Source organism: Choristoneura fumiferana, chromosome 6 (genome assembly GCF_025370935.1).
Source record: "Choristoneura fumiferana chromosome 6, NRCan_CFum_1, whole genome shotgun sequence".
Taxonomy (NCBI): Eukaryota; Metazoa; Arthropoda; class Insecta; order Lepidoptera; family Tortricidae; genus Choristoneura; species Choristoneura fumiferana.
The window spans coordinates 13,990,928-14,017,706 of record NC_133477.1 but is presented as its reverse complement, the minus strand read 5'-3'; the positions used below and the strand labels follow the sequence as shown (position 1 = coordinate 14,017,706).

Genomic DNA, 26,779 nt, shown 5'->3' with positions numbered 1-26,779 from the left:
AGCGCCAACGAATGAGTTTCATTCGTTGGGCCGGTGTGTACGCGTCAATATATGCCAATATGTTACCTACCGCCACGCTTCGGAACGCCGGCATACGCCAACGAACGATCGTTGGGGTTCGCTAAGCTGTTCAGACAGGACCAACGAAATCCATTCGTTAGCACTCGTTGGGCCGGTGTTTACGCGCTATTACAGCTAGCTAAAAGCGTTGTGCACTTTCACAAAAATGTATTCCATGGTAATTCTTTTATCGATATCGATTATACGATAACTACCGTTAATGTCCGCACTGACAAATCTGTCAGTGTCAGGTCAATGTCACTGTCTGTCACTGTCAGTCTTGAATTGACAAGACAAAATCTTGATACACTACACGGCTGTGTTAGCTGTGCTTGTGCCCTGTGCCGTGAATTTTGTGATTTCTGTTGATTTAATTATTGTTTCTTTAGCTAGTTATTTTAATGAATGAAAATGTTGATCAACGGAAATATAACTCTAAGATTTAAGGCGGCTGAATTGCATTACTTTAACTGGTTATATAGTGTTGCGCCATGTTTTGCAGTAAATTTTTCTAAAATTAATATAATTACTGATCCGAGGAAGTTCTACGATTCTCTGTATGAAAGATTTAAGACAGCCAATCGTCGCATAGCAGTTGCTAGTTTATATATAGGCACAGGCACTCTGGAAAAAGAATTGTTAAAAGTGACGAAGCAAAATGTGATGAGAAATAAAAGTTTGAAGTTTAGTGTATTGTTGGACTATCAGCGAGGTACGCGAGGGGAGGTGAACTCACGGAGCTTGTTGGAAGAGTTTGTGAGTGATGTTCCTGAACAATGCAATATTTGTTTGTACCAAACGCCTCGCTTACATGGCTCATGGTCCAAAGCCCTACCATCGCGTTACAACGAGCTAGTGGGTCTCCAACACATGAAGCTGTATATAGCGGATGACTCGGTATTGCTGAGTGGAGCCAATTGCTCCAATGATTATTTCCAGCAAAGGCAGGACCGATATATAGAAATTAATGACCCAGATGTGGCTGATTTCTATTGTGAACTCATAGGTATGATTATGTAAGTTGTTATTATTTTGTTTTTATTTAAAAGTTTTTGTTAAGTGTGAAACTAGAACCAATTGTAACTTTTTTAAATGGAAATATGAAGTCACTTTAATTGTGAACTAGATTTTATTTACTGCACCAATTTGGATAAATCATACTTATATATTCTTCAGCAATTGGATACATAATAGGGGAAAAACAATACATAACTCTATCATAGGATCTCCTCCTTTTTTAAATTGGTTGAAATACAATATATCATTTTTTTTTTGCATACTATTTACCATGCAAACATCATGTTTTATTTACTTCTTTGTTGCTGCAATAAATCAATCTTTTATTTATAAAACCCTTTGCCAAAACTCAAAACCATTAATTTGTATTTTGCAGATGAAGTAAGTAATTATAGCAAGAAATGTGTGAAGGAAGGTTTTACGGAAATAAAGTTTGAAACAAGAGAAGCAGTGGTTCGTGAGGTTAATGAGAAGATACTAAACCTAATTCAAAGATGGAAAGAGAAGCAGGACTCGTCTACTTCATTCAACAGTAATAATATTCATATTTTTTTCTGCTTCAATTCCTCTTTTTTACATTTAAATTTGTAATTTTCATGTGTAATTAATTAACAAATTCATGTGTAAATAAAAAGTTACTACCAGACGTCGAGTTGCGGAAAACAGCCCGCTACACCTATACCTACCTTATAAATAGTTTGATTGACAAAGGAAAAAGTATGTGTCCAATGTTTTCTGATAATCTAAGTGATAGACCAGGGGTGGCCAACTTGGTTAGACTCAAGATCTACTGTTTACTGACGGAACCCTGTGCAATCTACCAATTACATACTTCTAGAAATCTTAAATGAAACAGCATAGTTCAGTATTTATATTTTTTATCCTTGCTACGATTGACTGGACTTAACAGTCACGATCGACGGTTGGGCACCCTGTGATAGACTAACCCTCTTGTTTCACTATCCATTGATTAAATTTATCTGATGGAGCATCACATTTATCCATCAAATAAAATTAATCAATGGGTGGTGAAACAGCCCCAAAATAGATTAATATATACAAATATTAACATATAAATAGATTAACATGTATTTACCCAGGAAACTGTTGTACATGGAATTAAGATTGGTTTTTAGGAATCTTTTTGTATTTTTTTTCAATTCCAAATTTTTTACTTTTTTGCTGAAGTGGCTAAATAAGAAACAAACAAGCTGAGATATGAGGTGCATAGGGGAAATTCGTGTCTGTACCGTTGACCAGCATTGGTCTAGCGGTATAGAACGCGGTACGGAATACCGAGGACCTGGGTTCGATTCCCAGTGCTGGTCTTATTTTTCTGGTTTTTCTGTGCATCTATATTTCAGTTTGTATTTTCAATTTGTTGTAAGACCCATGCTTGATCTTGTTAATTTTTATATGAATCTGTGGTTTGTTCTCCACATAAATGTCTATTCTAAGTGTACCCCTTTCAGCAACCAGTAACCACTATAATAACTAATTTATCTAAATTGCTTTCTCTTCCAGATCCAGAAAAAGATACATGGGTGTTTCCCCTCATACAAATGGGTGAATATGAGATAAGGCAGGATGAGAGAGTGACACAGGGGATGCTGGGGTCGGCTCCTCCTGATTCGCTCATTAGACTGGCCACAGGGTACTTTAACTTGACAGGAGAATATGCTGATACTCTACTGAAGGACTGTAAAGCCAACATTAGTTTGTTGATGGCACATCCCAATGTAAGTTGTTAGTAAATAAGTTTTTTCTGCTGCTTATGCATTGTCTATTTGTCATCCAATTAATATTATGTATATTATACTATTTGTTCATTTAATTATTATGCAAGAAGAATTCCCCCCCCCCATGTTTACGTAAATATTTTTTAAACTTTGCATTTGGTTATTGTTAGTGTAAAAAAATAGAAAACAAGCATTTTTACAGCCTTAAAGTAATTTTATTGTAGAAAGTTAAATATTGATATATAAATAAAATTACATTTCTTTTTGATATTTTTCTGATTAAAATTATTTTTATTCTGCAAATAGCTGCTAAAAATAACGAGTATTTTTTTCAGGCCAATGGCTTCATGGGTGCGGCAGGTCCAGCCGGTGGCATACCTCACGCGTACTCGTTGATAGCGAAAAAGTATGTGTTGTCTTATTGCTTTATCTTATTAGGTACCTACTAGCCTGATACCCGCGACTCCGTCCGCGTACAATTATTTTATCGGTATCCCGCGGGAACTATGCAATTTCCCGGGATAAAAACTATCCTATGTCCTTCCCCGGGACTCAAACTATCTGTATACCGATTTTCACTTAAATCGGTTCAGCGGCTTAGACGTGATGCGGTAACAAACAAACAAATAAAAAAACAAACAGACTTGCAAACTTTCGCATTACAGGATACAGTAATTGGCTGACCGAGCAAGCTCGGCATAAATCTTAAAAAAAGTTGTATATGTCGGCGACCGATCGTAAAATCCGCCAGATCAACAAATTCCTAGGCATATCGTGAAATGGCGAAATTAGTTGTCATTGATAACTTTAATACTTTCCAATGGAGGCCCATATTTATTGATGCCCTAAGACGGCTTAGGGGGACTACACCGAAGTGAGAAGATCGTGTCGTACCGTCTCCGCCTTACTCTCCTATTAAACACTAATAGCGTGAGCTGGACGGCAGCGTCGTTAGCATAGGAATTTCCAATTTTGAACTTCGTAGTATAGGTCTGGTTAAGAATATTTTTATAAATAGTTTTGTTTATGATTATTACAGGTTCTGGAACAGAGTGGAGGAGTGTAATCACACTAATAGAGTACAAATGTTGGAGTACGAGCGACAGGACTGGACATTCCATGCCAAAGGTTTATGGTATGTTTAAATTTGACCTAGCATTGACACTATTGTGACAAGTTATATCAGTTTATTTTATTCATATCCACAATATTATCCCAGTTTACGCAAAAAGATTAAGATAAGCCTGTATGTTGTTGCATGTAGTAGTAAAAGGTCGTTTTACAAAAGCTGGCACGAATAAATTGAATGAGTGAATGATAGTTTCATAAAATTATAAAATACAGATTGAAAGTGTACTTAATACAGGTGCAGTGTAAAACAATCTCGTTGTGTTTGTGGTAAAAGCGATGTCGGCGGTGCTAGCATATTTATTTTTTTGACGTTTAAAAGGTATTACCCCCCGGGCAGCGGAGTTCCGTGGGCGACGCTCGTGGGTTCAGCCAACCTGGGTGAGCGGTCCGTTAAGCGAGACCTGGAGGCTCAAGCGGCTATCTTTACTGTCTCGCCAGATTTGCAGGTAACTAATTGTAATTGTTAGCCGTGGTGGCCTAGTGGTTTGACCTATGGACTCTCAAGCAAAGGAAGGTGGGTTTAAACAGGGGCTCGCATTTTTGAGTTTCATTCGAAATTGACCACGAGCTTTACGATGAAGGAAAACCTACAAATTTCTGCGAAGCAATTCAACGTTGCGTTTTTAGTTCCCGATCAGCACTGGGCCCGCGTGGGAACTACGGCCAAAGGACTCTCATTCTGTGAGGAGGCCTGTGCCCAGCAGAAAGATTTATATAGGCTGGGATGATGATGATGATATATAGCGTAAAGTCAAAGTAGAGTCGCGGCAGGCAGTATGACGCGAAGATGATAATTTATTAGATGGTTATAGTTAGTAAAAGTGAACATATTATGTAAAACTTTAACAAATAATGCAAAATCTGCATTGCCTCGCTCGCTCTCCAGTCTGTATAGTAAGTATTGCACTGACAAATTACATCACTAGCATAAAGTATATCATCTGTGGTTTGGGACTAGTCAGAGGTCAGCAACCTTTTGACCGGAAGAGCCAATAGATTTCAATTCAATTTACAAAATTTCCCAGCTTTTAAAGAGCCACAAAAGTTTTTAATTTAAATATTATAGCAAGGAGTGGAATGCTCCGACGGCTTCTGTGTTCCCTGATTGCCACAATCTGGCTGTCTTCAAATCTAGGGTGAATGGGTATTAATTAGGCAAGCATGCTGCATCTTAATCTACATCTTCGAATACCATCAGGCGTGATTGTGGTAAAACGCAAGCCTATTTCTGGGTAAAAAAAGATTTGCTTTTTCATTTTAAATAAATGGCTGACAGATAGGCATGCTTACCTACTTACTCATGGATCGATTCCATAATTTAAAAAAAGTTTTGGTAATAAAATAATAATGAATAATAATTGATTTTTATACTTATGGAACTGGAGAAAGCAGCTTTACATCGAAAGAGCCACAGGTTGTTGACCCCTAGACTGGGTCAATTAGTGTCAAAATCATATCAGCCATAGTACGTCCACTGTTGGGCATAGGCTGTCCCAAAGACATCCTGCCAAATGTCCCATTATATTTATTAATATACTAAAGTAATTTTATTGTTTTCAGGCAAAGCTTCACGAGGAATGTTCCCGACTCCACGATTACGCGTCGGAGTGTTCCCGCGAACTGCAAGGGAGGACGACACCGCTTTGGGTCCGAGCCACTGTTGGCCTCTTCCGCTCCTACTTCTAAACTAGCCCAATACAAACCCATAAGATTATTACCTAAAGCAAATATCTAATCTATCCACCTATTATGCTCAAACGAGCAATTCTTGAATATTTATTTCGGGGATCCATATCTGAAATGGCTTTAATTTCGATGAAATTTGCTATGAACGGGGTTTCGGGGTGAACAAGTGATCTAACTTGGTCTTTTCTGGGAGAACGCGTTTTTTCGAGTTTTAACCCAAGCAAAGCTCAAACACCTTGGAACTTCGGTTAACGCCCCACCGAAGTTCAGTTGTCAAAATATGAATCGCGAATTTAGTAGGTAAAATACCTACTCCCTAGACCATGGTTGCCCAACCTTTATTCCCCCGAGCGTCCCTGGACCAAAAATAATATTTTCATGCCCCACTTCGCTAAAATTGACAAACTTGGTGTGGCGTACTTTATGGATGGCCCCAAAGCGAACGAGTTTGAAATGGTTCACTGAACCCAGTATAGTCTGCAAGAAAAATTGAGCAGGTTGCAATACATTGCGGCGCTCGGCTGAACCCAAACTTAGTCGCTTTACGACAATGACAATGTAATACACCTTGCACGATTTTTACTTGCATTGCAGGTCTAAACTGGGCTTAAGAATGTAATGCAAGTCTAAATGCTTTAGCATGAGGGTGACAAGCCTCAGGTTGTTCACAATAAGGAACCAAAGATTGACTTAGGAATCCGACTGATATTATGAATTTGTGCGTGTGTTTCAGTTATTCTTTCACGCTGAAACAGTTTGACGGATTTAGACGACAATTAGCAATATGGGTTTTTGACAGGTAAATATCGCTAGATGGCGTTAGTATCGTGAGGTCGTTTAACGTTACAGTCTTGCTGAGATTGGCTTATTTCGTTATTTAACCTCTTCACCGCCACAAAAACGAAGTGACGTGCTCTGTACGCCACAGAAAAACCAGCGGCAAATCAACTTGATTTTTAATTCTATTGCAGAATGATTAAAACTTTGTTCATGTATAGATAACCGTGGCGTGTGAGTCATTCCATTGGCTGTCACGACTAGATGACTGGGGCGGTGAAGAGGTTAACCACTCAAAAACGTGAAACAAATGTGAAACTTGTCGAACGGACCCCGCGATACAAGCGCCAACTAGTCTGTCACAGAAATCCACATTGCATAAATAGATCTCACGGGTAGACAAAGACGTGAGCAAAAGTTAGAAAATAGTTCATAATAGAGATATACAAGATGGCAATAAGGTACGAGTTTTACGTAGTTTTAGTTATGAATGGTATGTAATTATGTAACTTTGTTTGTTGAATAATTAATGTTCCGTTTCAATAACCTTGTTTAATTTCTGGGGTGCTTAAATCAAAAACAATACGCATCGAATTGCTTTTCAATCACTTTTAATCATATTCATTCTTATTTTCATTCGTATAATCAAATCACATAATTATAATTATCTCGATTCACACTTAAAATAATTTTAAAATAAATTAAATGAAAAACACTCTGCAATAATTTATACAAAAAATTCAGTCGTTTCGTGACATTTGATTAGAATTACAAGTATACAATTAAAATTACAATAATAGGAATCAGGCACGTTAATAATTAAAATATCTACTAGTGAGTCATTCTGTGGACTGCCGCTGCAGCTTGAGGACGTATTCACACACAGAAATACAAACGAATTATTCATAAATAATTGATCCCATTAAATAAAAACTCGCCTTTGAGCATAATCATTTGAGATTATAATCGCAATCATATAAATTGAGCAAGTGACTTTGCGTGTTCACTTAACAAGTTTTATTAATACTGTTAAAAATCAATAAAGCGGCATATTCTATCGCTGTCCGACAAATCAACATATAATTCACATTAATCAGATTAGATCAACCAAAACTGAGGTTTATAGAATACACCATTCGAGCTTGGACGCCATTTTATCCTAATCTTTGGTGTGCTGGCATAACTATGCTGACTTGCGCGACTAAACGCTGCGTTCACTACGACGGCATCGAGAGACGGCATTAATTGAGTACAAAATCTAACTTACAGCCCTATTTACACGTGACAAGTTGATTTGTAAAACTTTTCTCGTGTAATAGGGCAATTATTGACATAGCATTTAGTCGAGCGTGTCAGTCCACACGGAACATTGTGTTGTGTCGCGGTAACGCCTTGCCTAAACACTACGGACGCAGGTAGTACAAAAATAGTTCACCTATCCAATACAATTAAGACTACTTAACAATTAAGTATAGTGAGGAGGTCGACGGAACTGACTTTCCACTTAACAACCAATAAACGGGCAAACATTCCAAACCTCGGCGAGGCGAATACAAAAAAATCAAAGATTCATAAATCTTACTGGAATAGACAACATACACGGCGTGTAAGAAGACTAAACGAAACTAACCTCCTCAAAATTATAATGCTACTTATCGCAAATCACACTAAGGTAAATTGACTAGGCGTTGTGAGTGGGTCGCACTGGTTGCGTTACATCTACTCAGGCTTCGACTTACTAATTATAAGTTAGGCGGAAAATAATCTCAGAACGCCTACCATTGCCTCTGAGCTTGTGCAGTCGACTTGACATAGATCTTAGCAGAGGGGTTCAAAATACCAGAATAAATTTGTATTCATATTATTTTCTAGCACCTCTACATTTTTCGCTCACTACTCTGTCCAAAGTAGCATGTCCAGACGTACTTTTACGCTGTGCCTATTTAAAGTCGACAACACATGACAGATTACTACAACAATGTAGGAACCCATCGAGCTCGAAACAAACTAAACGCAATCAAAACAGTCGATTATTAAAACCAATCAAAGCCTAAGTTTGTAGACGGCGTGTATATCAGAAGCCAGCATCGGGCGGAGGGTCGGGCGGCATATAATGCAGTTCGTCGACGGGGCCACTGAAGATATTGTATAGTACCGCAAAGAGCGTGCATGCAGCGTAGGCCCCTAGAGCTGCCCACCAGAGCAGGCGTTCCCAGAGCCGTTGTTGAGCGTGCTTCAGTACTAGCAGACCTATTGTGAGGCCAGCGAGCGCGCCCGCGACGTGCGCTGCGTACGACACCGGAGGCGCTTCCTGCTTGACAAATTTATAGCACTGTCAGGTTTTAGTTACACAAAGGGTAGGCTAACAGCAAAATAGTTGGCACCTTAATTTTAAATCTCTAACACCTTGAATATAATATTGAAGAGTTATTTGTGGGGTGACAAGAATAGCGACTTTACGGACAACGTGAAATCTTAGAGCACATAGACTCACACAGAACACTCCTGGTAATAATAATAATAAACTTTCTTTCTTTTCTTTCTTTAAGTCAAGAAATTTTGTGTTCGTGAGTCAAGGACCAATAATACAATACGATTACAATAAAAAAAAGAAAAAAACAAAAAAAAGTATACGATGCGAGTCAAAAGTTCTACGCGTTTCTCGTCATAATATTAGGTACTTATATGAGTTATACCCTGAGTTCCCGAGTAGACCCATTATATCAGCCTCATAATTAGTTGTAAAGACTCACCTTAGTATACCTAGCGTGGACGGCGAATCCGACGTCACACGACGCGACAGCCAGCGCTGCGACCAACCGCACCGCCCCGTATCTCATCGCGTGGAAGTTCAGCAACGCATTGGCCAAATGCGCCGCCAGCAACGCGTAGACGCCGCCCGAAGCCCCTGCCAGGCACACGTCGGGGTCCAGCACTGAGGCTGCCAGGGAACCCCCCAGAACCCCCGCCAGGTAAACGGCGCCGCAGCGCAACGCCCCGTGCACCATCTCGAGAGGTAGGCCCACCTGGAAAGAAACAAAGCGAGATTTAATAAGCGTATGCCAACTAGAAATCATACACAAAGAAAGAAAACATTCATTCGTGACATTAAGAGAACACGAAAAAAAAAATGTGTTATCGAGTCATGAAATGGTCCTAAATCCGCATAATGCCGATCTGATAGCTGGCGCTAGTCTTATTTTCTAGGTCTTCACACATTTAATATACCTATTAAAAAAATGTGAAATAACCATGACATGACATAGGGACCATACCCTAACTACTTTTTTAAGGTACTTCATATAGTCAAGCCCAAAAGTTTGCAGTTTGCCACTATCATTAATTTGAAATATTTTAACCATTTAAAATTGTCCCAATAATGTTTACTGTGATAAAGAATTAAATTAAGGGATTCAGCTATTTTTTTGTTAAAAAAATTAAATTATATTAGGTAAGTATAGCAAATGAACCTTTATAGATTTTGAGCAATAATGTCCATTAATTTTATAGCCAATGGACGTGGTCGGACGTTGAGCATGCTATGTAGGATTAGGTACTTGGAGCTATGTTGGTTGGTTACATAATACCAGGATTACGCCTGGCCTACATAACAGATGGATGGCAAATACATAGCTCTTCAAATTTTCAACACATTACCTACCCCTTTTTTGGCTTGACCATTGGTTAAAGAACGATCATGCGTCATTTGGTCAAGCGTTTCTTTAAGAAACATGAGTCAATGATTTTCCCGAACAAGATGACGATGGCGTTGGAGAATAAAATGACGCGAGGTGCAGAATAACAAAACTGATACCTACTTGTTTGTCCTAGTTTAGTTACGTTTGGCATTGATATCAGAACTACTGCAAAGGTGTAGTAGTAATAAAAATAATAGGCAAGCGGATTAATATACGAGTAGGCACGCGAATTTAGCGTGTTTGTTAGGTGCTTAAAAGTGCAAATCACACGAGCTATACTTCGGTAGTTATTTGTACCAATATATTTTAACAGGGCTCTCTTACGGAAAGCGACTATATATAAGATGTTCCACGATAAACAGTAGAATCCTACATAAAAGTAGAAAGCCGATGAAAGAGGGGCTGATTAATATCACATGCATAAGTAAATGAAGATATTAAATTTTAAACTGATATTTTGTAATCTTTTGAAATGGAATGAAAAAAAAAATTAAGTGTTTTTTTTTTATTGCACAGCCAATGGATGAACTTAGGTACATTCCGACCCCCAAACTAGGTGACCTGTGTCTTGGGAAATAGTGTTTGATGAGTTCTCCGACATCTACGATCTACCTACATTGCATTATTACATGTGGTTACATATTTGAAAGACAGACGCGAATAAAGCTTCTCATTTTTCTCCTCACCTCCCTAAATCTACACCTGCCACGAGCTGGGGCGCTTCGCTAGTTACATATTATGCATCTATAAACCTCCCGCGCTTGAATCGCTCTATCGATGAATGAAAACCGCATGAAGATCAGTTGCGGAGTTTAAACGATCTAAGCATAAAAATATCTGACACGTGCGTCCTACCGGCCCTTGAAATAGTCGTCTCAGATATTAATGCACGCTTTAATGTGGCCGATATTGATGCTGGTGAAGTATATAGAGAGGGACAGGTGGCGGGAAGTGACTTTGTTATACACTATGTAACCAATTAGCACTTAGCTTACCACTGAAAACCTAACCTAACTTACAATATGCCAGGACCACGCCTTCAAAGCAAACCCCTAGGTATATATGACATCGGGCAAACTTACCGCCAATTGGACTAGCAGGTTGAACGCGAGATGCAGCCAGCCGGCGTGCACGACGCTGTATGTGAGGAAGCGCCACAGCTCGCGTCGGCGGTCGGGCCGGTAGACCAGCGGCGAGTCCACCGGCACCGGGCCTGCCGCCGCCGCCACGCCGCCCGCGCCCCATGCGTACCACGCGAACACGCCCAGCTGGTAAACAAACATCAATATAAATAACACTATCTATGAAAGTCGTGGTACCTAATGCAGAGGCATCAAAAGCCAAGCCAACTTAATAAAAGCTCAATGACCAACGAACACTCTGTCAGGAGTGTATGACTATGGGTCTCCCCACATCTATCGACGCAGAATCGGTAAAAGCTGATACAAAAAAAGCACGTCCACGCAATAAGAGCTAAAATGGCATGGTTCGGCTCGGCCGACGCCTGCCGACGCGTCGACGTCTTTTTCGATCTTATTGCGTAGACACGAAGCTTTTTTCTATCGATCATTGCCGATTCCGCGTCAATAGATGCAGGAGACTCTATGGCCTCTCAAGTGGAAGATCGTGCGATACCCCACTTGATTGGGTTAGTCAAAACATTTTTTCGCACCCCCTTAAGCAGTAGCTTAGACGGAGCCCATATTTAAATAAAAAAATATTTATATTTAAAAATATTCTTTGACAATTTGGATGGCTTTTGGTCAACAAGATGCTCGTTATGTCAATACCTATTTGAAGACCTAACCATTTGGCTATAAAACTTGTGTGACAGACGGACGGAAGTACATACATATTAGTGACATCAAAGGGTTCCGTTCGGAACCTTCGGGTACGGAACCCTAAAATGTGAATATCATTGATTTCGAAAACATTATTTTCGTGTAAGCGACATATACATAATACATATATATATCTGACTACGGACCAACTAAACATCAAAAACGATAAATACTGGTAAGTTAATGCTTGCTTGTTTTGTTACTTTCCTAGCAAGTTCTTAGATATGTTGTAGCGAGCGTCCTTTTGACCGCAGTCTACCAGAAATAGCGACATCGCATCGCGAAAGTCTAAAGAAAACAACCATTACGTGAGACAGTTTCGGAATAGCGAACTTCAGATAAGCTTTTTAGTGTAAAAGCTTTTTCATGTGTCACTTTAGGTTTCCACGTCAGGTCTTATATCTTGTGCAAATAATGGTAAGTGAGGTGAGCTGGCCCGCCTTTTCGGCGCTCGGACGTCATGTGCGTCATGGACGTCATTTTTGACAATCCCCGAAGATAAACAAATATTTATTAATTACATTTTAGACCGTGGGAGTAGGTAAAATAAAGGATTTCCATTAAATTTCGCTGGTTTTGAAGGCGAAATCGGCTAAGTGGGTATAAAACTAATTAGACAATATTCTGCAATAACATTCAAACGAAACTTGTGGTACTATTCGTAATATTGTACGGTATTCAAAATACAATCGTATTGTTTATACGTGCCCGTGAATATACCTAAGAAAATAACCGTTACTGCGATTAATCTATAGCGGGCACATTTGAGCGTGAACCAATGTGTGACGGGCGGGCGCGTGCGATTGTTGTGATCCACGTAAAACGCCGTTTGCGCGGATGTGAAATCCGCAATTACACTTTTTAATTAAGCAGTAACTGGAGCGGGGACTGTGTAGCTGTGTATAGCAGTAGAAAGTGACCAGCACGATTTTGCTTTGCTATGCACGCCTATTGATTGCGATGAGTTTTCATATTGAAATTGGTGGCGGGAAGCGTAGTTTGTCACGAGCACCGTGCGTTATTATGAGATGACGCCTCTATATAAGACCTTAAAAGCAAACCGTTAAAGTTCAATCTTTGGGTGCCACTGAATTGGAAACAATTATGTCCTTTTAGCGACGCACTAAACTGTCGTTCATAAATATACTAGGTACAATTCAGCCCCTACCGCTGCCCCTCTCCCTTATTATTTCCTAAATACTGCTACAGCAGGAACGAGCTCAAGCGTCCTCGCTTGCTTACAGACGATACACAAACAAGCAAGCTTGCACATAACAGAACAGTTTTTTTTGTTGTGTTTAATTGCTCTTACCTCGAGTAGAGTTACGCAGATGATAAATAATGGCGGTGGACAGCATGTGTATCGTTCCTGGTAGTATTTTCGCTCCCGCTCCTCCGGGAGCACCTCCATAGCAACTAAGTGCACCATCCTGTGAAACAACATGTTATCAACACCTGGTAAATACACGCGGTACGAAGAATTATGAAGGGCACTTGTACAATAAAATTTTCCCGCACGAACTGTAATGCGTGTGGAAACCCATAAACTTACTTTCACGAATGTGTTCAAATCTATTGGCCTCCACAAAGCAATCTATTAACGATTTATGAAGCTGAACAACGTTCAGCATGTCAATATGTCACGAACGACACGTGAACGTTAAAAATATTTTTAGTGATAATCAATACACGTACACCATGTTGGGATTGGACGAGTTTTACACACAACAATTTGGACTAACAAAAATTTTTGTTACAATTTATTTAGTTACTACATTTTACTGGTAATTTGGTGAGCGGACATTGCTAAGGTAATTTTAACTTTGCGGAAGGTTGAAGGACTGACTTGTCAAATGCACGGCATATCCGATTTGACTTTACTCATGTCTCGTATTGCAACCTTTTTAAAGTGATTTAACTAGAAGGATATTCAAGTATTGATTGAACCTTCAACGAGGCACCGGAAAAATTTGAAACTTCACAGATTCTACATATTAAGTATTAAGTTTATGGATTCTACTCTCTTTCTCTCTTTTTAGGGTTCCGTAGTCAAGTAGGAACCCTTATAGTTTCGGCATGTCTGTCCGTCTGTCTGTCTGTTTGTCCGCGGCTAAGCTCAGAGACCGATAGCACTAGAAAGCTGTAATTTGGCATGAATACATATCAGTCACGCCGACATGGTAAAGAAAAATTTTTTTTTAGTGTACCTCCAATTAATAGACGTTAAGTGGGGGTGATTTTTTTTCTCGACTAACCCTATTGTGTGGGGTACCCTTGGATAGGTCTTTTAAAACCATTTTTGGTTTCCACGACGATTTTTCGATTCTGTGATCTGTTTGCGAAATATTGAAAGTTTAGTGTGATTTTTCATTAAAATCGAGCCTAGCCCCCCCCCCATCTACAATCTAAACTGTTGGGCGGAAAAATTTGAGGCTAAGATTGCTTGAGAATTATTAGTTGTTTAAGAGTAAATAGCAGTCTATAAGGTATAAAATGTACCTAAACTTGGAAGATTCCCTACACAATACGAAATCCTTAGAAAAATATTACTTGATTGTTTCGTAATGGCTACGGAACGGAACCCTATCTTGAGCGTGTCCGACACGCTCTTGACCAGTTCCTGAACTGTGTTTTAAATTAAGTACTTATTTGCTTAAGACGTGTATATTATATATTGATATTGACCTGGCAAAAAAGGTGGGGTCTTCGAGCAGTAGCCGAAAGTCGTTTTCGGAGCTGACCTCGCGGTCGCGATGGTGCACGGCGCATCTATAGCTGCGCGTGCGCTTCCCGCTCATCTGGAACAATTAACAGCTTGATATTAGTTTACTGTAAGATAGTGCGTGTAAATAAGTTTTGTAAAAAAAAACACTTGCATGTATATCTTATTTACAGTATCACGTACCAGGGTGGAAACGTTTCATAAACATTTCTTAGGAAAATGTATGGGATGTCAACATGACATTAGTAGCACAAAGGTTTCACCCTGGTACGTGATTCAGTTTCCTTGACTGAAGGTTGCTTGTCATCCAATCCAATCCGACGTACACATGTATACGGCCGCCTAAAGCATGTAAAATTTGACTGGCAAGATTTGACCCACACATTCAAACACAGCAAGCTTGTAAAAATCCAATTAATCCTAATAATATTATAAGATTTATAATTTTTTGGTGAATTTTTTATACAAGTTTTTTTTGGTGATAGCGACACGATATCAATAAATGACCTAAACGTCGAAATTTGCGGCACGGCAAAATTATTGAATTATTAAGAAATTTTTGAATTTTTTTAAGTATTTTTTATTTAATCCCAAATTTTTACATTTTAGTTGCCGTTTAACCTAATTCTAATGAAACTGTGTATAGATGCACGACGGACGAAAATGTCCGCACTGAACCGAACCCAGGTCCTCGGATCCCGTGGTGAGCGGTTTTCGCAGTGGCCTGGGTTTTTTCCAAGTGCGGACTTATTTTCTGGTTTTTCTGTGAATATAATTTGTATTTCAATTCTTCCTTAATGTTTATGTTACGAGGTTTTCACATTGATGTTTGGTATACTCGTACCTAGTTAGTTCCGCTTTAATTTTTGGACGTTTTTCCTGTCAAACAGCGAGTCATTTGCGAGATATAAGATTTGAAATTTTAGTATGAATGTTTCCTCCAAGCCCATGGGCCGGGCATACGGCTAGTCCGACGCTCTGCACGCTAAATTGTCTGAATTAATTAAGTAAGTATAATGACAATAAAAAAAAGTTTTTGAGTTCTCACCTTCATGTGACATATTTACATTTTTTAATTATAGTTACTTATCTTAATTAATTTGCACACAAATACAATATTCAGGTTATAATTGAATTACCTATATATACGTTCTTATAGTTTGATCTCGGGAAGTGGTCGTGAATCGTTTTCCCGTGCATCGTCACAGTCGGTTAATTCTGAAATGTGTGTTATGTTTTAAGGCAGAATACATGTACCTAACTGTATTTTTAAGTACGTACATATTCTGTTTGAGTTGGCTATACATTCTACCGACACTTTGGGCTTCTCCTGCGTTACCAAAATTGTCTCTGGCGTTATAAAAAAATCGTACTTCCAACAAGATATTTCACGGTTTAATAGGTTGAACTTACGTAGGATGGCATGTATTCATGTACCTACACCATCTATTAAATTACAGAAAAAACATGTTCGCGGATAGATTAGTGTGGGTAAAAAAGTTGATTGGCCCAATTGCATCCGAATGTGTTTTAACCCCGACGCAAAAAGAGGGGTGTTATAAGTTTGACCGCTATGTGTGTCTGTCTGTCTGTGGCACCGTAGCTCTGAAACGGGTGGACCGATTTGAATGCGGTTTTTTTATTTGAAAGCAGGTTTTTTAGCGATCGTTCTTAGACATGTTTCAACAAAATCGGTCCAGCCGTTTTTAAGATATTGAACTTTATTCCGAGAACTTGTCGTCGTCGTCGGTTTTGTTTAAAATTTAAGATTTGAATACAAGTTTTTTGTTGACTATACTTACACTGTAATTCCATCTACATACTATACGAATACGATTCAACTGCTATTAGGATGGGATTTGTTCAAACTTCACTTAAATACCTATATTAATTTACAAAAATACTAAAGAAATACTACAAAAATACGTTACTACACAATTACCAACACAAGCTTTTTTTACTGACCGCTTTTTGGTGTGCATTTACACCAAATTTCAAGTCAATTCGACCACTGGAATAGGGTTTTTTCGACTTCCAAGATTTGACGCATAATAAATAATACGGTTGGTTTGTAATTAGAAATGACTAGAATGTCGCCAATTGTTTTTAGAGCCTCATTCTTTGGTCGTAGCGGATTCCGTACGCTTAACGCGTGTTTTAACTGAACTTCTGTGAAGTTGATTGCGAGTTAAGCGGAATTCGTAGTCCATCTCGCTTCCGGTGGAAGGCGCGGGCATCACGGTTTGACGACAGAGCCCCATCCTAACTAACTAAGTTATGTACTTACACGTAAAACTACACATTCCAAGAATGCCGACATTTCCATAACTCTCAGAGAACTCTCACGAGTAAATCGTAAAAGTTGCTAACATGAAATTGGCGATAAAACTTGCTCGTCATACTATTAGTTGTATATTTATTATACACATAAACATTTATTGAAGTTTAGTGTGTGAACTGCCACTTTAGCGTCGCGAGGGTGGATTTATGTGTCTTGATCGTTGGCGGCTGGCGCGCGTCCAGTGCCTATCGACCCCGCCGGCCGCCGCCCTTGAAACTTCACCCGCGAATCGCGATACCCGTACGCCGCCGGTGAAGCCGAAGCTTAGATTCAGGTTACCTTTACGCCCCTTCATTTATATTACAATTTTTTATGCTTTTTTTAAAAATCGAAACCAATGCATACTACGGCAAGTACCGTTACGTGTAAAGTTTAATCATGATATAAAAATGTGTAGGCCGCTTGGACTACCAAATTAGGAATTTTAAATGATGATGAATCAAGTAATTGACATTTACGTTTATGCTAAAGTTGGACGGGAATTCCAGTCTTATTAGACTGCACAATATGGTAATATTTTTGATTAAGTCGACTTGAGGTAAAGTCTTTAATACAGTTACAATTTTGATTACTATGTGTATTAACCTAGGCCATTCAATTGCAACAGTGAAATAAGTACTGGTATTTGTGCAGTACAAGGAATTGTAAGTCAAGTTAAAGTATTTTCAAGCGGGATGTAGAGGTAGTAAACAATTGGCATATGCAATGTGCTCATAGGCGATGGTATGGGGCAACGGCAGGCGGGTGGGCGTCGGCGCGGTGAACGACTGGCCGCGATGCCGCGATGCGGACCAGGCAATCGCATTGTCTCCGCAGTCGTTCAACTCGGTTTCCCACGAGACTGCGAAATGCCCATTTCCAAAGCCCAAATACAAATAACCTAGACGCGCCGCAGACGCCAGCTAAATCTGTCTCGGCAACTGCGTCTAGTTTAGAATACGACGTGCGGACCGCAGACGGTGTCGTTATCCGCCAATCGGTATTGATCATTGTTACTTCATCTTGCTGTATTGATCTGAAGCTTTCTAGGTTCCTACTTAATTTTAGAGTAAGCAATACACAGACAGGTACGGACGGCATCACTGCACTTGTTAAAGTTATATGTAGTTTGTTTGAATTATAAATATAAAACAGATAAAGCTTTACGTAACCACGTCGCATTTTCACTTAAAATTTAATGATGATTCGACTAACAAGTTTTGATATTTTGACAATTTAAGTAACAATTTTTGTATTTTCTTTTAGTTAAGTCAGTGTAATTTCCGTTAGTTTTATGATTAACAAATTTAGTAGTGACATAAAATTCGATAACGAACAATGCCATTAAAGACAGGTAGTCCATATCGAGCTTAATTATGATGCATGGTTCATGCCGCTATCTAGCACTAAGGCCAATGTCCATTCATGCTTAAGCTTATGGTGTCGGTTAAGACGTGAGGAGCCGAAGTAATAGTCGAAGCGGTGCGCGGGCGCTAGTGGGCGCGGCGCGGCGCTGGCGCGGCGGGCGGCGTGGGCGCCGCGTGACTCACGCCGACATCCGACACGTCCGATACGTATCCGGAACCACTAACTAGCCACTATTGCCATTACCCGTCAAACGGGCACGCAACGCTATACAAATTTTAATATCATTTTTTTTTTCATTTAAATATAACAGATATAAGGATCGCAACACATTTCATACGTTTCAACAGGTTTCAACTTTATCCGGACACAAAACTAGATCACGATAAAAATATATGATGTCAAATCAAAAAATCAAATCATTTATTTTTTCTAAAACATACATGAATAAAAACAAGATCGATTCAAATTCAAACAAGTCATCTTTTAAATTGTTTTGGATTAAAACTAAAAATTGTCTGTCTAGCTTCATTATTTCACATTCAAATATTATTATGGGTGCTGCTGATTTGTTGGTCGGTGACTTATTATGGACACCTACGCCCGCGAATAGGTTCAATGAGACTTTTATGAATGGAAGCATAATTGATTTTCTTGCGTAGTTCACTGTATTATTCATATATCACCTAATTAATATTTATAACATTGTTATCTGAATAACAAACATTTAATTAACGATGGCCAAAGTTGTATTGTTCAGTGTATAATTTACCACTTAATTTGACGAACAACATATACATTTATAATAGAGCTTTTTCCGGAAGAAATGACGCGGTTCTAAAAAAATCTCTGCTTTACGGGCTTTATCTAAATCTAGCATATTAATGTTAGATTTAGTGTGGCAAAGTGCTGTGCCGGGCACGTGAACGCTGGGAGTTTCCCACGCGCCCACCTCCGCATTATTATGTTCAAATCTCTTCTAGTCTCTTTCCATTATTAAAATACCGAGAAAGTACGCCATACGTTTTGCCAGTGGGAAGAATGGATAGGCAACTAACATGTTTAAAGCATAAATTAAACTAAGAGTTTTAATTTATAATTATTAAACTGATAATATTTAAAATTAATACAGTCCATCCGACCATTGTCAATAATTGTTATTACTTGAGTGTGACGTTTGGCTGCTGTTCTTTAATTAATGATTATGTTAGATCACGTTACCACGAGTTGGCGTGATTGGGATCGATTTGATTGGTGACTGGCAGGTTAACCACGCCAGTAAGGTGTACCTACTTTGCGCCTTCCTGCCGATACTTCCGGTTCCAATTCATCCACTGCGTATAATATTTTGTAGTTCAACATTATTGTTGAGGGGCTGGCGTAAGTACCACACCCGTGTATAGAGTAGACTTTAAACTAATGTTTTCATGGTTTAGTTAGTCAATATGTTGGTGCAAAAGTTGTACTTTGACTTAATTTAATTGTGGTTAGTTTACATTAATTGGTGTACAAAGGAAAACGGACGACTATGATTAACAATTACCATTAATTGAAAATATTTATGATTAACAGTTCAATTTAATTAAAGCAAAAAACTTAACAATTATGTATTCATTAATTACTTCGAGTTAAGGTGTTTTTTACCGGCTAAATGAAAAAAAAACTTTTTATTGGAATTATGTGTAGCTACTTTTTTGAATCATTATAATTTGAGGAAATAAGAACCTACTACGGAAATTAATTTGAAAAGTAAAATTAGAATGATCGTATCGGGATCGGTTGTAAGCCGTACTGGCCTCTGAAGCAGAGGATCGTGGGTTCAAACCCCGGCTCGCACCTCTGAGCAGTTCAATGGTGTATCTGAAGTTTCCAATTCCCACTGGGCCCGCGTGGGAACTACGGCCCAAGCCCTCGCATTCTGAGAGGATGCCCGTGCCCAGTAGTGGGACGTATATAGGCTAGGATGATGATGATGATGACTATTGATATATAATTGGCGACAACTTTATCGAGTTCCTTCAATTGACCGATTTCTCAGTCATCCTCAGAGACATGAATGAAATGTGGTTTGACGCAAGTCGCGACCTGTTCACGCTAGTTGTTGCTCTGCCGGCGGCTATCATACGATATAGGCACAATATAAAAGTATTGCAATTATTGCTCAATTATTAGCAATACACCGGCTCTTTGTTCAACGCCAATAAGAACTAAAAATAAAATAGATAACATATTTCGGTGAGAGTTCTAAATCTATCATATCGTAGTATGTATAACTAGCAATTGTTACAGTTTCTAGCACTTTTTTTGTCATAATCAAATATATAATCTAAGTTATTTTTGCAACTTCCAATTAGTATTTTTTCAAAGCATTAAAAAAGATAAATCGTTTATGTGCTTACTAAACAAAGTAGATAGACTGGCAGATACGCAAATTTTAGAACAGGAATATTGGTCATGTCATGATTGCCTATGTTCGTTGATGTAATTACTAAGTTTCAATGCAAAGCACTTGCGTGTGAGAATTAATCTAACCAAGTTGCACAAGTTGGTTACTCGTGTTCTATTGAATCGGAGCTGTTAATTTTTAAGGCCATGCGAAATATACACTTGACCTGGCGAAATAAAGATCGATTTAAACATCACCTGTAAAGCCAAATACGTGTTACGGTTTATAAAGCAAGAAAAAGCATTAGAGATCTCAATCCGTGAACCAAACAAATCTGAATCTGTCTCGTTCATGACCAATTTTTATTTCAAATCGTTAGATGTGCCACGATCAGCGTATCGGATTGTCTCGTTTCGGTTAATTTTGTTTCGATGGCTAGTGAGATTCATGTCAATACGATCCGTGAAGTCAGTAGCGGTTGATCTACATAAAAAATGCAGCATAAACCACGGTTTCAGTTCCCAGGCGATTAATCACGCTCGTGAGCCTTTTGCAGGTGAAAAGAATCGGTTTGCTTCGATATAGTTACTTAGCTTAAGACCATGACAGTCGCCCTTATCTAAGACTAGCTTTTGCCCGTGGCTTCGCCCGCATAGAATTCGGTTATCGCGCACTGTTCCCTCGGGAAATGTGCATTTTTTCGGGATAAAAAGTAGCTTATGTCACTCTCTGACCCATAAACTATCTCTATGCCAAAAATCACGTAGATCCGTCGCTCTGTTTCGGCGTGAAAGACGGACAAACATACACACACACACACACTTTCGCATTTATAATATTAGTATGGATTTTTATCCTATAAGAATATATGTGAGCATCTGCATCTATATTTTTCCTAGTAGGAAAATAAATAAGTTATGAACATTTTATATATTACATGTGACTCTTGCTAAAAATATTTAAATTATATAAACATTTTATTTTAGCATTTATTTACTTGGCTAACTCACGATCACTATATTCACTATCCATTTAATTTGCTTAAAGTACGCAATTTCTCTTGCATTCGCTTAAATTATTTTAAAAGTATCAAGATGTTTTAGTCATTGTTTACTGATAGATTTGTAAATTAGGTACTGATATGGAATACTATTGTTTTTTTTAATAAAGTAATATGAGGATTGTTAGCTTCATGTAGGTACAATCGTACTATTAAATTTTTAAAGTTAGATCTGAATCGTTTTATCGCAACGCGGCTGGTGGTGTCTCAAAATGTTTTATCCGTAAAGTAAGTAACGGCTAACTAATGAATCTAAACCTATTTTACTGTGATACCTAACTTTTAGAAATATTTATAAATAAACATTAAAGACAAACAAACAACAAACTAAACCTTAAAGCTAAACAAAACTTTGACATTTGGTTGACAAGTACAATAACACCGGCTGGAAGTCACGGCCCTAGCTCTTATTACTTTCTAACCTAATCAATAAATCATAAACGTAGATAAACACTGCAATAACATGTTTTACTTTACATAATATGATATTAACAGAGCCACTTTAAAATGTTCTCAAAATTTTGAGGTTAGTATAAAAACATCACAAACTTACCCATCATTTTCGCGAGTTATTAACTGTCACCAACAAATCAATGTTTTTGCTCGTATACAAAATTACCACAGCACTTTCTAGTCTCATATAACTTTTTAGTGACGTTTTTTTCTAAAACTTTTCATTAATTAGTTGCAGTTTGTTTTAGTAGGAGACGCGTGCGTAAATCAGCTGTGCGATAAAGAGGTGCTACACGCGCTCTCGAGTCGAGCGCCGGTCACAGACTGAATGATGGAACGGACGGCGGACGGAACGAACGCACACCGTTTCATTCCATTTGCATCGTTCTTTTCTTTTTTCTTTTTGTCTACGGCTGCCGGAATCGCACTCCCTAAACCCAAGGGATATTTTTTGCCGCCGCTCATGATCAACAAGGGAAGTTTGAAAAAAAAGTGTTTGTTTGCGAATAGTGTCAATCCTTTCAGCTCCTAATTTTTAAATACTTTGGAAATAAACAAGCTTTTGTTATCATGCCGATAGGGGCTATGTTAAGTTCTCTCACTTGTGTAATGAAAATGTTTACTCCATGCCACTGATAGGCCCTTTACTACGAAGTGCAAAATTCGAACTTCGTGTCTTGCCGTCCCTGCACGGCTACTACGAAACTCGAAACTCGAAGTTCGTATCGTACCGTCCCTCTCGGTCTCGTATTAAATAGTATAAGTGTTAGAGGGACCGCACGACACGAACTTCGAGTTTCGAGTTTCGTAGTAGCCCTGCTGACGCTTAAGTACTTATATTATTTAAAACGAGTGAGAGGGCAACTTCGAATTTCGTAGTAGCCCCTCTGATGTCATAATCTTAGATTAGGACTAAGTACATAGATATTTGTGTTGTCATTATTAATTAGAAAAAAAAACAAATTAAATTCTCATGCTGTATTGTATTATAGATTAGTGATCACCTTTATCTGAAATATAGCCTAAATAATTTGAATAATAAGTTATTATTTGCCCCTTAATAATCTAATTATTAAAGACTAGTTTACCCGCGGCTTCGCACGCTTAAACTAATATATCTGGTAGGTAGTTACAATTACAATTCCGGGATTTTACAAAATTCCCCTGGGATTTCCCAAAATTTATATCGTGGCCTTCATTGAAGTTGTGTTAAGAACAACTCTCCAAAATTTCAAGACTGTAAACCCAGCGGTAGCATTTCCAAGATTTTATCCCTATCCCTTGGGAATATCGGGATAAAAAGTAGCCTATATGTTAATCCAGACGTCCAGCTATCTACGTACCAAATTTCATCTTAATGCGTCCATCCGTTTTAGTGTGAAGGAGTAACACACACACACACACACACACACACACACACACACACACACACACACACACACACACACACACACACACACGCACGCACGCACCCACGAACGCACGCACGCACGCACACACACACACGCACACACACACTACTTATAAGTAGGAAGCAGGATTTCGCATAATATAAGTACCTAGGAATAGGATAAAAAACCAACGCCCATTTTAATGGAACATAACACAGAATCACCGCAAGGAAACACGTTTTCACGTAAAAAAAAAACAAATCGAAATATTTAATCCGTTCGAGAGATTGAGAGATAGGTACGCCGTACGATGCCAGAGACACACAGCTAGACATTAGCGTCAAACTTATAACACCCGTCTTTTTGCATCGGGGGTAAACACTTTTTACATACCTAGCGATTGTACAGTCACCAATATTAATATCTGCCACAGCGGAGCGTGCAACAATATCTGACACGTCCTTCCGGCCCTAGAAATAGGGTCGTATCAGATAATATGCACGCTTGCTGTGTCAGGTAATGGTGCTGGTGACTGTACCTACACTACTTATTACATTACATGGCACAGTTTTACCTCTTTGAGGGTAATTACCCAGTTTCGGAAGCGAGATATTATTATGTTGGATAAGTATATAAAATTTGTATAGAGACCTACCCGCAATCCAGTAAGTAGCAATCGCAGAGCAGAGGATTCCCAAGGTAGGTAAACGTCGCAGCAGGTATTAAAATAACTATGTGGGTATTACAAAGATGTAGTGTTTATTAATAGAATCTAGTTGTCTAACTTATTGACAAAATCGAATAATAGCACAATAAGAGCATAAAACGAGCCATTTCAGCACTGGCTGGAGATCGAGTGGGTGCCACTAAAGAAGTAGACATACATACATACCGTACAATCAAAGAAATTGAACCGCGTGCCAGGGTGGAACCTTTGTGCGACTGATGTCATGATAATATTGAAATTTCATACATCTGCCAAAGAAATCATAGCTAAATTGATTATAAAAGGTCCCATTTTGGTACGCGATTTAGTTTCTTCGACTTTAGAGTCCAGGCTAGGTGCGGTAGACCCATCAAATACCTTGTACACTATAACACACAATAAGTACCTAATAGTACAAGCTATAGCCCAAGTATGATAATCGCACTCCCGCAGTACCCAGGTAGTACCAGATGTGGTCACAACGAATTGCCCGGTATTACTTTATTTATTATTTACAGGGTATTGTTTAGTAATAGTTTTGTTAAATTTCTAAACAATTGGCGGCACAAATGTTTAGCATCTGTGGTAGTTGCTGATTATGACTTTGTTATCATTATCCTTGCCAGGTGTAGGATGAGTTTTTATTTCATGGTATTTTTGTACGTGTGAAGTGTGAAAAAATACCATGTAAAGTGCAACTCTACGGAGATCTATCAATTTAAAGCTTCTTTATTTTCATATACCGGGTGTGGCCTGTAATGCGAGCAAAAAATTAAAACATAGATCGCGCTCGTCAAACTAAACAACATTAGTTCAGCGACTTTAATGGAGTCTTTGAATTTTCCTTTTTTTATACAAATTAAATACCTACCTACTGCTATCAATGTACGCTATCCTAGAACACAACTGACGTCGCCTGTCACGCTACGAACATCAAACATTTTGCTTTACATTGCTTCTTCGAATAAACTTAAAAAAGTGTAATAAAAATTAAAAAACTATTTTTTTTAAAGTCACTGAACTAATGTTGTTCAGTTTGAGGAGTATGATTTATGTTTTAATTATGTGCTCGTATTACATGCCACACCCGGTATCTACATATATGTTATATTTACCACCTGCTAGGTATCTAAAAGAAAAATTGGTTGGTATAAATGGCATGACGGTGGACTTTTTTAGCAGGGCGAGACGTCACAGGCATACTCCCGAACCGCCCGAACCTGAATTGACGCGCTTGTCATTTTTTGTTTGATTGATAAAAAGTACGTGTGTTCCATATTTTCTAATAATCTAACTGACTAAATAGAATATATATTTTTTTACACGGGAAACTACGTAATTCAACTATTTTAATCACCTGTTATTAATTCTTATTGGAAGATGAACACTATATCAGTATGGCGTGCTAATGGCATATTGAACCATTACAGCTGTGTCCGACATCGGATCGCGCTAACGATATTCAGCGCCTTATTGACACGATCACAGCGTCCGACACATGGTATTGTGGTGTTATGGCGCTCCCGCACATAGCCTTATTTATTTAATCATTCGCTAGTAAAAACTAGCGCATGATTGAGGTATAAAGATCTGTGGCTTGATCTAAGTGAATCATTAGATCGAGAATTTGAATTGTAATTTTCACTGCTCTTTGAGTGACTTTGAGCTTTGATATGAGGCCCATTGTAGGTGACGACGTCTCTGTTTCTAAATTTTTGATTTTCTAAATTTATTTTACCACCTTGTCGGCGTGGTGGACGAATATATCGCATGCAAATTTTTAAGGTAAAAGTTTTTAGCACCCAACATTCTCTAGACTCAGCCGTGGACGGTACGGACGGATGGACATAGTGTATATACTTAATGTGAATTGTATTACAAACCTTTATAAACTCGGATAAATTTCGGCAAAATCGGACACCAAGTTTTTTTAAGGAATTGTAAGTAGATTAAATTCAGATAGTTGGAGTAGTGTCAATGCCGGATACTGACATTGACAGGCCTATATGACTCACGAACGTGAACTCCTGTGTCTGTACTACGTCAGGGTATTTCCGTAAATTAAGTTTAAGCAGGTAAAAAAAGTGGTCTTATGCGTCTACCAGGTAACTTATAAGCAATAGCAACTTTTGATTTGATTATAACTAGGCTTTACATTCCTTTGCACGGTTACATTTATTGTTTGATCGACATTTTTGTAATTCATCTCTCCCTTTAAAAATTCTGAGCCCTTCTGGGTTTTATATAGGTATGTTTGTATCATACCTACTTTTATGACACATATTTGTACCGGTAACTTGTGAATTGCATTCAATAAACAACTATTTAAGTAATTGAAAGTGTGGCTCAGGTACAACAGGGGTCTTCATTTTATACACATGTGAGGTCCCAGCAGTACGAGGCAGGTGTACGCCAGGGGGTCCGATA

General features: G+C 38.5%; 2 protein-coding genes across 4 annotated transcripts in view; one reads left to right on the top strand and one right to left on the bottom strand.

The window, feature by feature from the left end:
* Window positions 1-8: 8 nt before the first annotated feature.
* PGS1 (Phosphatidylglycerophosphate synthase 1) lies at window positions 9-6,924 on the top strand. Its single transcript, XM_074089341.1, has 7 exons — window positions 9-1,066; window positions 1,454-1,609; window positions 2,602-2,816; window positions 3,152-3,222; window positions 3,856-3,951; window positions 4,267-4,393; window positions 5,508-6,924. The coding sequence occupies exons 1-7, from the start codon at window positions 466-468 to the stop codon at window positions 5,631-5,633; spliced, it is 1,392 nt and encodes a 463-aa protein (XP_073945442.1). The 5' UTR covers window positions 9-465; the 3' UTR covers window positions 5,634-6,924.
* An 80-nt stretch (window positions 6,925-7,004) lies between these two features.
* The window catches only part of stet (rhomboid serine protease stem cell tumor), a 146,275-nt gene continuing 126,500 nt past the window's right edge, over window positions 7,005-26,779 (bottom strand). Inside the window, exons 1-6 of one of the 3 annotated variants that reach the window (XM_074089344.1) lie at window positions 22,356-22,591; window positions 14,635-14,747; window positions 13,262-13,379; window positions 11,191-11,376; window positions 9,164-9,436; window positions 7,005-8,724 (exon numbers count right to left, since the gene is read on the bottom strand). In XM_074089344.1, the coding sequence (XP_073945445.1) occupies window positions 8,485-8,724; window positions 9,164-9,436; window positions 11,191-11,376; window positions 13,262-13,379; window positions 14,635-14,747 (930 nt within the window). In that variant the 5' untranslated portion in view covers window positions 22,356-22,591 and the 3' untranslated portion in view covers window positions 7,005-8,484. Of the gene's footprint in view, window positions 8,725-9,163; window positions 9,437-11,190; window positions 11,377-13,261; window positions 13,380-14,634; window positions 14,748-22,355; window positions 22,592-26,779 lie in introns of those variants that run through there. The other 2 variants (XM_074089342.1, XM_074089343.1) reach the window with 2 other exon arrangements.

Excerpts from the sequence above, each read along its gene's own strand:
- PGS1 (XM_074089341.1), top strand. The coding sequence starts at position 466 with ATGAAAATGTTGATCAACGGAAATATAACTCTAAGATTTAAGGCGGCT. Across the intron at positions 1,610-2,601 it reads CTCGTCTACTTCATTCAACA|ATCCAGAAAAAGATACATGG; the intron begins GTAATAATATTC and ends TTTCTCTTCCAG. Across the intron at positions 3,223-3,855 it reads TACTCGTTGATAGCGAAAAA|GTTCTGGAACAGAGTGGAGG; the intron begins GTATGTGTTGTC and ends TGATTATTACAG.